This window comes from Micromys minutus (genome assembly GCF_963924665.1).
Source record: "Micromys minutus genome assembly, chromosome: 22".
NCBI lineage: Eukaryota > Metazoa > Chordata > Mammalia > Rodentia > Muridae > Micromys > Micromys minutus.
Genome location: NC_137957.1, coordinates 25343429 through 25356083, shown reverse-complemented (window position 1 = coordinate 25356083; position 12655 = coordinate 25343429). Strand labels below are relative to the sequence as shown.

The 12655-nt window shown below is 37.6% G+C and overlaps 1 protein-coding gene across 2 annotated transcripts in view; it reads right to left on the bottom strand.

Moving 5' to 3' along the window:
• The window catches only part of OTOGL (otogelin like), a gene marked incomplete at both ends in the record, with an annotated part of 132302 nt that overhangs the window by 52843 nt on the left and 66804 nt on the right, over positions 1-12655 (bottom strand). The window contains 3 exons of one of the 2 annotated variants that reach the window (XM_080935537.1): positions 2942-3061; positions 4579-4728; positions 10195-10329. In XM_080935537.1, the coding sequence (XP_080791663.1) occupies positions 2942-3061; positions 4579-4728; positions 10195-10329 (405 nt within the window). The remainder of the gene's footprint in view (positions 1-2941; positions 3062-4578; positions 4729-10194; positions 10330-12655) is intronic. The other variant, XM_080935538.1, reaches the window with a different exon arrangement.

Here is a 12655-nt window from a genome sequence, read left to right as displayed (position 1 = left end):
CACAGACCACCTTCTGAGGTATTGGATGCACAGACCATTGTGGATTTATGTTAAGGTGATACATGATTGGACAGTGGAGAGGCAGATGGAGAAAAGTAGGAAAACAGAAGAAGAGAGGATTGAGAGAAGAAATCAAGATGGATCTGGAGAAAGCAGACCTGGATCCTGGTGGCTGTAATTGGCAATCGGTAAATAGGAATATTTTGAGGAATTCTATAGGTCTTTTATCTCATATAGAAGGGCAGTTTGTATCTCTGTCCATTTGATGTAATTTTATGGTATAAAGGGTTTGTGAATTGAGAATGTAATTATAAAACTTCATGAAAAGTTTTCAGGCCTTAGAGTCATGCTTGTGCAGGGTAGTAGGGTAAAGAAACACGCCAGGGCAGAAGCACCAGGGTGGGTGGAGTAAACCGCCTGGGAAGGGGATCTCGTGGAGAGTGTAGCTCATGGACCAAGTGACAGAGTCCGTGCACTTGACTCCACACTAGAGCAGCATCCATAGAGTGAGACCACGAGGGACAATAAAGAGATAAGCCACACATCTTTTTAATATTTACTGCAACAGTCCACCTTCTCAAGTGTTGGATGTAGAGACTAAATTCTGCAGTATTGGGTGTACACACTACCTTCTGGGGTATTAGATGTACAAACCACCTTCTGCAGTAGTAGATGTATAGACCACCTTTTGAGGTCCTGTACAGACCACCTTCTTAGGTATTGGATGTATATACAAATTTCTATAATCTCCAGAGACTCAATGTCTATAAACTCTGAAATTTGACCTCTGCTCTCTCTAATGTGAATCTCCAAAACTTCCCTGAGAATGCCCAGCTACAATTTCTCAATTCTAAGCACAGAGGCAGTTTCTCATTCTGAAGTCACTTTCTTCACCTTCAATCTGTCTTAAGTGTCTCTTCTGATGTGGATTCAGCACTAACATTATCTGTTGGTTTTCTTATCCTATGCCACACTGGCTCTTCTTGAACCACCTGCTCCTACCTTTCTTTGCAAAACGCAGCCTCGAAAGCACCAGTCCCCTCACCTGATGCAGCTGTGCTCACTTTAACTGCCTGAATATGCTGCTACGAGCTAAGTCTATTTATATGCTAGGTCGATTTACTGGATTTCAAAACTAGACATTTTCTGCTAAATATCTTTCAGTCACAGCTTTCTCAAATGTGATTCTCAAAATAGACAGCAGTCTCTAAAAAGGCCCACACTTATTTCTACTGTATTCTGAGCTCCATCCCTGCACATATATACCTACTCTTGGCCTTGCCTATGGAAGAACTCCCAACTAATATTTCTGATGCCAGACAGTATGAGATTTTTCTTTGAGCTTTCAAATGTATCCCTCTTAATGAAGGTCTTCAATAAATACTGGGAATTTTCATTTTTAATGTTCTCAAGTTTTGTTAGATTTCTAATCTCTCCTGACAGCTTCGCTGGCTGTACCATAAGAGCCTCCTGCATCTGCACATTCCAAGATCTACCCTTAATCGCTCAGCCATTCTTCTTTCTAACCATGTTGTAACCATATGAACCCTCTGAGCTGTATTCTGTTCTCTATTCTCTCCACCCCTGTTCACATTTTCTCCGTTCTCCTTTCTATAAACAGTGGTTCTCAACGTGTGGGTCAGAACCCAAACATGGGTCCCATATCAGATGTCCTGCATATTTATATTACAATTTGTAATGGTAGTGAAATGACAGTTATGAAGTAGCAACAAAAAATAATTTTATGGTTGAGAGTCACCACAACATGAGGAACTGAATTAAAGGCTCACAGCGTTAGGAAGTTTGAGAACCACCACTATAAACTTTATCCTACAGAAATCTTCCTTAAATTCTTAAAACCACTACTTGGTATGCATATCTACTTAAACACCCATCTATTTCCATATATTTTATTGGTAATTTTCTACATCACCTAGTAACTAAGACATAAAAATTCTTCAGTGCAAGAGAATATCATATTCATATTCTGTGCCTATATTATAATAAAAAACCATATATTAAGCAAAATCTACTGAATTAATTTAGAGAAAAAAGTATTTTGCTATGCTTGAAAAATATGAGAGAAGGTATAAGTCTAAATGTCACCTTTGTTTTTCTCTGGGCATATAACTTCTATTATACAAATTACAGACCTCCTTGAGACATAATCTTTTCATCTATAATGTGAAGACAACTTTGGTAAAAAATATAGTCTCAAGAATTATATAAAAAGTAAATATGAAACTCCATCAACTATTATTATGAAAACATCATGTAAAAAAGTCTCTTGCCTGGGCATTGTAGGAGAGTTGATCCCACCCCTTGCCTGGGCAAAGAAGGTAAGCTGGCCCTGGTGGCAGTGGACTCTAGAAAGCTGGCTGCTGGACAGCTCCGCTACCTCCCAGGCCTAGATCCAGGGCTTTGAGTTGTCCACCCCATCATCAACTATATCTTTGAACTGCTGGAGCATGTGAAGGGGCTGGTCCTGCAGAATCTAAACTGCAGAACCTACATGACACAGGCCAACAACAGAATATCCAAGAGGAGTTCCTGTGAGGATTAGTATTGATAGTGTAGCAGAAGCCAGAGACCTCAAACCAGACCAATGACTCCTTGCTATGAACATTTGTAAGTAAAGAAGTATGAACAAAATGGACGGTGGGACACACTGTGAAACATCATAGCTCCCACAGAGAGATGGTTTTTAATTGGGTTGATTGGTTTTCGGTTTGGTTTGAGGGGGTGCTTCTTTTCTGGGGTGCAGGAAGTTGTAAGGGTGAGGTTAACTATGGAGGGACAAAGATATGGATTGGATTGGAATGCATGATGTGAAACTCACACAGAATCATTAAAAAAAATTTAAAAATAAGATAAATAATTTACTCCTCAGAATAATCTATTGATAAATATATTTGTTCTAAATTCTATATATTTGACTTACCTGTCCTAAGGCCCAGCTGTCTCCAAACACCTGAGCATTTCGCACTTCTATGTTATTAGATGTTGTCATATCATTTGAAGTACATTTGTCAAAGTTACCACACAATCCTGCCAGCTTGTTCTAAAGTAATGAAATTACAATGAAATATTTTAAAATACATGTTTTAAGAAAATGAGTCTATACCAATGCAATTATGTTTATAATATTTGATAGTCCCAATATTTTACCAACCTTCAAGTATTAGCTATCCATTCTTACTGTAACATCTTAGTATTAGTATTCTAATAATGTAAGTAGAAAAGTATATACTGGAGTACATTTCTACACATATTATATATTTATATATATTATAAGTATAGATAATTTTTATAAAGAAAAATCCACCATATTATATATTTAAGGTTCAGTAACAGTAGAAATGTTCAAACAATAAAGCTAACTGAGATCACTACAGGTTGTGAAGGAAGGAAAGCAGGGACCACAGGAACTACTTATATCAGCACTGACCAGTGGATTTTCTCATAATACTGTAAATTTTTTGTTTTACTTTTAGATAGAGGGTCCTCTAAGACTTTAAAATTGGATGATACCACAATAATGATGAAAATGATTCTTAAAACCTTAAATTGATGCTCCTTGAAATTCCTCCTCAACACAAACTGTTGGAAAACAGCTCTTTAAAGTAACATGTTTTCTAAGAAATGTCACTTGTGCATGAGACCCATGTCTTAAAAACTGCATATATTCAAGACCAATTACTTCTTCACCCATGAAAAATTAGACTGTGATATACACCCATATCACAGTTTACAATATTATAAAGAAAAATCACTAATTTATAATACATGGATAAATTTTATAGTTATTTTATCAGGTCAAGGATGGAAGATCTCAAAAATTACTAAACAATTTCACTTATATAATTTTGGGGGAAGGCAAACAATGGATATTAGCAATGGCAATGTAATGGTATTTTTCCTGATTGTGGAGACAGATGGGTGATTTATCAGAAAGTAAGCAGTGGGTATTGATACACTTGTTTTATACAAGAATACAGTATTAGATCAAGACACTATATGTTTTTCCAAATGCATAGAGCCACAAGGTAATTTTAAAATACCTTACTACTAATTACTTACTACTACAATTGTACTCTATGTCAATTTATATTTTTTTTTAAAAAGCCTACAATGTGGCACATAATAGAGCAAAGAGAATATTATAACAATGAATCTGTTTTTCCAAGATAAGTCATACAACCAAGCTCAAGGGAGGAGAAAAAAAGAAGACAAACAAAGCAACGACAGACATTATGATGTTAAAGTTTAAAAGGGAACTAAGATTGATTTCTATCATAGAAGTCAATAGAGTATTCCTTTACATTGCTAAGTAATATTCCGTTGCTCCACTTGCATGTCATGCCAGCTGTGTGAGTATACTCCAGTCTCTGAAGTTTTTTACATGGGGTATTATTAGTAATTTTGAAAACAACTTAGCTCAAACATAGCTTTCCAGAGTTTACCAAGAATCTAAGAAATTCTTGAAAAACCAATTTTACCTAACAGTTGGTTTAATTATCCTTTTCTTCAAACACAACTTCAACCATGGCATTTCATTTAGGGAATAGGTTGGCCTACCTTCCACTGTGGCCCAACTTTGATGTGGATGGTTGTCTTCTCATCCCACAGAATGGTAATATCTTCCTCTGGGAAGTATATTACTATGTAGAACCCAGCCTTCCACAGCTGGTATTCAGGTTTGCTTTCCAGGAAAAACCCTGATCGCTTCTTCCAAAAGAATAAAATGTCTTAGAATAAGTATCACAGTTTCTAACAAAAGGAGTAAATACAGTAATGCTTTCCAGTATATATCTCACATACTTTCTTGCTTTGTTTTTTTTTTTAATTCTCTAATACAAAACCAATGTTTTAAATAAGAAATTTAAAATAAGAAATTTTAAATTTTAAAATATATATATATAAACTTGAGGATGGGCTCAACAAGAGACCATGGGGAAAGTAAAAGAAAATCCAGGAACAATGAAGAAAAGAGAAAGAGAGAATGAACATGAAGAATTGAAGGAACAATGGATATGAGAGGTTGCGGATGAAGAATGCATGTCAAAAGAAAATCGTATCTTTGCTATGATTCTCAGTACTTAACTACCACATAAAACCAGCCTCCTGATGTTATTACATTTGGCAAAATGCAATGATTTAATAGTCCAGTGAGAATTTCTAGAAATAATTTGACAACTGAAAAAATTACACACACACACACACACACACACACACACACACACACACACATTGGGATAAATCAGTTTTCTTCTCATTAATACAACCATGTATTTTCTTTCTTTTTTTGATGAACCCATCCCACAGGTCACAATAATATTATAAAGGTGAAAATACTTTTTCATATATGAGACCAGAAAATTGTGATAAGAATGGGAAGGAAAAGATGACATGACAAAGGAATTGGTTAAACAAAGAAACAAAGGCTGGGTGATAGACACCCAAGATATGGCCAGACAGTAAAAAAGTAAGAAAGTAGTCAAGTGCAGAAGCATGGACTACCTAACAATGACAATTCAAAGTATAAGCAATAAAGATTTGAACAGGGAAGTATTAGCCTATGGTTTGGAAGCACAAAGGCGATAATTTACCAAGCTTGAAAGTAAGAGGATTAAACAGCAAGTAAGTGCATTGGGAAGCCAGAGTACTTGTAACTATGACCATGGCCTTGAATTGGGCTCACGACGATCTTGAAGATACATGGTTAACCCAGTCACAAAAGTGCACTCATGGTATGCAATCACTGATAAGTGGATAATAGTCCCCAAAAGCTCTGAATACCAAGAAACAATTCACAGACCTTATAAAATTCAAAAAAAAAAAAGGATGGCCAGAATGAATGCCTCTGTCTTTCTTAGAAGGGAGAACAAAACATCCAGGGGAAGAAATGCAGGGAAAAATAGAGGAGCAGGGATTGAAGAAAAATTTCCAGAGACTGCTTCACCTGGGGATTCACCCCATATGCAGCCTCCAAATCCAAGCATTATTGCTGATGCCAAGAAGTGCTTACTGGCAGGAGCCTGATAAGGATGTCTCCTCACAGGCTTTGCCAGAGTCATACAGATTCAGTTGAGCTAAGCATTGAGCTGAGCACAGGGATCCCAATTAGAGAGCTAGAGAATGGACCAAAGAAGAAAAAAAGGGTTTGCAACCCTATGGGAAGAACAACATTATCAACCAACCAAATCCTTCAGAACTCCTAGTGACTAAAACACCAACCAATGAGTACACATGGAGAGACCCATGGCTCCAGTTTTATATGTAGCAGAGGATGGCATTGTCTGGCATCAATGGGAGAAAAGGCCTTTGGTCCAGTGAAGGCACATTCTCCCAGTGTAGGGGAATACCATGGAGCTGAGGTGGGAAAGGGGCATGGGGAGAGGGAGCACCTTCATGGAAGGAAGTGGAGGGGGAGGGGGAGTGGGACTGGGGGGGAAAAGGGGATGACATTTGAAATGTAAATACAAAGAATATTCAATTTAAAAAGTCATCAAAAAAGAAAGAAAATACATGGTTGCATTAATGAGAAGAAAACTGATTTATCTCAGCCAAAACAAAAACTGGAAGCATAAAATCCTGGATCTATTTTTCTTCTCTCCATATAATAAATAATATAGTGGGAGAATACCATAAGAGAATGGTGTTTAAGCAAACATTTCAAAGGACAGAGGAAATACACTTAGTCATATATAAGGTGTTTTCCATGTCCTATGTTAGTACTATAACCATCCATACTGTCAACTGACTTTACTTTGCCTCAAATTCTTCTAGTGCCCAATCTACTATTTTCATGGGCTGGAATAATCACATTATCATTTGAACCATCTCAGATCTATATACCTGACATTCCTCCTGCTAGATCCTATAGTCCAGGAGTGGGGCATAATTGCCTTATTCCCTTTTTAACTCAAATGCTCCCTTCATCACTAGGCCACACAAGATCTCTCAGTCCCAAATATACTGATACATACCAATTTATATACTGATTTATTGGATCCACACTTTGAGTTTTAATGCTCTGTAATTTCCATCTTGAAATCAAGTTTACTTTTGAATCTGAGTTGTCAGCCAAGTCCAGTAGACTAAAGACAATGCACCTGTGCCGTGACACCCTGTGCAGTCTTCATCTGGCATCACCCACCTCTCAGCACTGGTTTTTAACTTCCCTCACAGCCTCTACCTAGGGGACCACTGCTATACTGCATTCACAGCACAGAGCCAGGATAAGGGTAGGTTGAGCATGGGAACCAAGTACAAAGAGCGACAGGACTTGGCCGTCTACTAAGAAGGTCTATACTCATCATAAAGGGACGTGTGTCCAATAGAGCACATATCAAATGGACAGAAAAATGCTGTGACAAAAGAAACCAAAGAGGGGACTGGATAAATGGCTCAGTGGTTAAGAGCACTGGCAGTTCTTTCAGAGGTCCTGAGTTCAATACCCAGCAATCGCATGGCGGATCACAACCATCCGTATTTGTAATGGGATCTGATACCCTCTTCTGGTTCATGTGAAGACAGCTACAGTCTATATACATATACATATACTTACACATACACATACACATACATATACATCATATACATATACATCATATACATATACACATACATATACATATATATTCACATATGCATACACATACATATACATAAAGTAAATAAATTTAAAGAAAAAAACAAAAACGGAAAATAGACCCTACATTTTCATTAGTGGACCTCATAATTTGTGTAGCCTGATATGTCCCTAACTCATTGTGTGACGACATCACCTCTCATTTGCATTGTACTTTGGAGCAGGTGTTTTGTTTTGTTTTGTTTCCTGGCTTGTGTGTATCATCTCTCCCTATTGCAGCAGTCTGGTTTTAAATCAGTTGTTCTGAATCAAAAGCACATCTTTTCTGTTTGCCATTAGGTACAAAATGCTTCTTATATTAGGTAAGGCAGCTTGGAACAAGAATGTCGTTCCTAATCAAAAGAAGTGGCTGCCCTCCTTACTTTCCAAGTTATCAGCTAACACTTCTGTTTAAAGAGTTGGGAATGAATTCTCCAAAATAGAAAGCTTTAGAAGGATAGCCCTTCAAACAAAAGCAAACACTTCTGGGAAAATACATCAGAAATGGAAATAATTACAACATTTCAGAGCTCAGGTGAATATATAGATTTTTAACTTGCATACCTGATTGACTTATAATTGTACATTTACATAAAACAGAGGGTTGTTTATTCATTTCCCTGAATGAGCAACACATTGGTTATGAAGTGAGTGGCACTTAACTATATGTTCACTTATGATCACTCAGAAAGACATTTTAGCTGGGAACTTGTTTGGGATCAACCTATTCTTGTGACTTTTCTTAACCTTACTTCATTTTGACACAATCTAAATAAAGGAGATTCATCATGCCGTCAGTGAAACAGTGAAAATTGGAAGTTGTGAGTTATGTAAAACTGCAATTATCACTTCAGAAATGTTCAAAAGTGTCTTCATATGAGCATTTGGCAACTGCTTCCCTTCTGAAAAAGCACCCTTGGTCACAGAAAGACCTTTACCTATAGATGAATAGCCATCTAAGGGCTGGGCAGAACATCTGTAATTACTTTTTAAAGATGCCAACATTACTATGGAAGGCATTTTGTTTCATTTGGTCACTATGTGGTTACTCTCAATGTTTCTACCTGAGATTCAAGATGTATTAGGATAGAGGTCCTCGAAAAATCCAGGGACAGAACAGATTCTATAAATTAAAAGTCCCATCCAAAGTGAAAAAGTGCAGTCTTTTGTTTAAAACAGGAAAACATTCCTCTTTTTTAGCAGAGAGGTTTCATGTATTCTCAATCTGCCATGTTACTTCAACCTCAGGATAAAGCTCAGCTGAGCTTCCGGTCTGAACCCTCGACAGTCACTCACTCCAGCTTCCCACACCTTCCCTGTTCTCTCTGCTAGGGACAGGCCTACCAGATTCTTGGCCATCCCAGAGACTGCATTTGAACCTAAGCCAATTGCTCCTATCAACATTCTATTTTCCAGCTCTGCTCCTTTGAATGGGGTCATTTCCCTGCGATGATAACCTCATCCCTCTTCATCTAGCTAATCCATCTCTTCTTCAAGGATTTACTTGAGGTTATGTCTCTGTGTGAAAAAAATAAAAATAGCAAAGATGCTGAAAGGAAGGCGAGATCTGGTCTTAACATCCATTATTGTGCCCTTTCGTTACAATCTTTATAGAACTGAAGAACGGGGGTTCAGTTGTCAGGCTGAGGGGAAGCTGAAGCTTGAGGGGTTCAGTTAGGTTTGCTGAAGTAATACAGCAAGTGGCTGACAGATGGGGATGCTAAAAAACTTGAGCAGAAGTTTCAGTATGCTCCGCATATTGTGGCTGGATGAGTAAATAAGTAGGGGAATAAATAAAACTGATAACATCTCCTAATTGGACAAACTCCACATATACAACAGTAACTGACAGAGACAATGATCCTCATAAGTTGCTCACAGACACACTGGGAAGACAGATAAACACGCAATGAATTTGACTACGGGCTGATGATGACCTATCAGGGTTTTTTGAAATTCCTAAGAAATTTTCTGAAGGAGATAGGGCATACCATTATGTGGAAAGAGGACTTCATAAACCAATTCTTCTAAAGGTGCAGATGAGAGTGAAAAGAACCTAAAATGTGAAATAACTGAAAAGATTCTACTCCTGGGACATGTGCTGAAAGAAGGCCACCAGAGGTGAATCAGAAGAGGAGGACAACAGCCAAATAGGTAAGAACCTAACAGTACAACAGGAAGAAATCTGAAAGCGTTGAAACCTGAGAGACACGGAAAGTCAGATTTCCATATGAGGAAAGCCAGAATTGCTGCAGTGAGCAGGGTGGGGTAAAGATAGAGCTTTAACCAGCATCTCAAGAAGACAGATGAGGGGCTACTGAAGGAACTCATATAACAGATATTGATTCCCAAGGTCAGAGCACTGCTTGTGGGAAGGAAAGATCATAGAGATGATTGAAATATGAAGACAGTATAAGGACAGTACATGCAGTGTACAGTTCATACGAAAGCCACACGAAACAACAGAGAAAAAAATCTAGATATATCCAAACCATGTCTAATTTTTTTTTCTGAATCATTGGTAGAAGTTGTGATTATCACAAAAGAAAGGACTCACTAACCTGTTTGTAAGGAGCATCATTGAGGTAGATCTCAGTGTCTCCAACTGATATCAAAACACTTTTAAAACAAACAATATCATTGTCAAAGCATTTCTTGTTCTGGGAAATCACAGATATATCAGAATCATCTGTACTCTGAAATAAGTCAAGAACATTTTATTGGCACAATAAATATATACACTATATGTATATTCTAGATATTTTATAACAAATTTAAAGACATACAATGTTTATGATGGCCTATATTATAACTGAAAAGGGGTCTACTTCCAAAGCAAAAATAAAATTATATTTAACTAAAATTAATTAATAAAAATAAAATTATATTTAACTAATTGCTCCTAATATTTTTTCAAATTTTGTTCTAGCAAAGCTTTTTAGATACATGTCATTATCATAGCTCTACTCAACAACCATTTTAGTTCTCTTTATTAACACATATATATGTGTGTGTGTATGTAACTTAGATTTTTAAATATATATTGTTACTTTAAAATGATACATATTTTCATTTTCAGAAAAAAAAATATATATATTGCTTTCTTTTAGGAGTTTTGGACTGCTTACTACATTCAAAGAAGAACTGAGGTAGATGCAAACTTGTGCTATGGACTAGCAGACAAAGGAGTACACTTATTTGAGGCTTTGCTTGGATGTCTCATTTAATTCTGTCAACACGTGAATTGATTTTTACTGAAAAATGAAAAGTTTTGTTGTTTAAGAAAGCCAGCTTGCTGGAAGCAAAGTTTTAAAGCATTGACATTATTGTAAGCCAAAGCCTCGCAGCATGCCGATACAGACATGGACCTCTCCTTCCAAGACGCAGATAGATAGTTGGAATGTACTCTATTTTCAGACTCTCTGAGCTCCCATTCTCTCATACCCATTCACTTAGCATCACTGAGCAAGTGATCATGGCCAGTGCTCCCTGCACTCACCAAATTAGGCTGGGATTATGGCACTTCCATCACCAAACACACTCCAATTACAGCCGTGTGAGAACCCTACATGTCACATGGTCCTGATGAGGACAATACAGAGCTCCAGCTCCAGTATGTGTGTGTCAAACATTCTTTCCCTACCACACACGAATGGCCTTTGTGCAAGAGAAACAATATTCAAATCAATCAGGGCTTGATAGATGCTTATGGGTCAGAGTTCATCCCACAGCCATCTTCTCAATCAATAAAGCCATTGACCTTAAGCAATGGCATATGCCACCATTTGGGCAGTGATACTATCTTGCTGTTAACTGTCTAGGCCAGGATTAGTCACCAGTGTTCTTCCTGGCTTTCCTGTGACGGGTTATAACTGCTCTGAGAGACATGGAACTTAAGTTTATCTCCCTACGATGATCCCCTAGAAGTTGGGAGAGAATACAGGAACCACAGTGTGCTCCTTTATTGGTGATCTCATTGCCTCCCTATGCAAGCCACTGCCATGGCGATGTCCTGGCTGAGAGTAGCATCTCTGGAATGACACTGACCTAAATATACAATCAAGGATGTCGTGAGAAATTGAAGTGACACTTCCATGGTTTTTTTTTTTTTTTTTTGCTTCAGTAAGTTAAAAGTATCTGCCTCCAACTGGTTCTTTTGTACTTGTAACCTTGGGCTTCGAAGCTTCTCAACTTAAAAGTTTCATATATGTATAATGTATTTCTATCATTTCTCCATCGTTATCCTCCCTCCAATGATTCCTTCACTGCCAACTCCCTCCCCCCTCCTTCTCTCTACCTTTTTACCTAATTATTATTGTTATATTGTGTGTATGGGGGGGGGAATTTTGTGTTTGTATTTGTGTGTGTGTGTGTGTGTGAGAGAGAGAGAGAGAGAGAGAGAGAGAGAGAGAGAGAGAGAGAGAGAGAGAGAACTGGTAGCATCCTTATGCGGGTTTTATTTAATGATCCAATTGCCAATTGTTGAGATGCTATGGATTCAGTGTCCCTGTCAGATATAAAAGACAGAGACTACCAGCAGAAATTCTGGCCCTTTTCAATTGTTTCTTCTTCTCTTCTATGGTATTCCTTGAACCTTGGGAAAAGCATTGGTGTTGTAGATGTATCATTTGGGGCCAGGTACCCCATGGTCAAGTGTTTTCTACATTCTGACCAGTTTTAGTTTTTTGTAATGGTTTTTGTCTGCTGCAAGAAACTTCTTTGATGAGGGACAAAAGCTGTACTCATTGGTGGGTATAAATCTAAGTGTTGATAATGCAGTTAAAATTGTCCTGGTTTAAGGACATGCCAACAATTGATTCTCTTTTTGATTTCATGTACTCACCAGCCATGGGCAGTTGGCTAGGTTTACAGTCCCAGGCATGAGTTACCTCCCATTGACTGGACTGTAAGTCCAATTAGAGAGCTGTTGGTCACCACCAAGATATAAATTCTATTATTGCATCTTTGAGCACAGCTTGCGATGCTGGTTATTGTTGTGTTTTATAGATATCACAGGCAGAG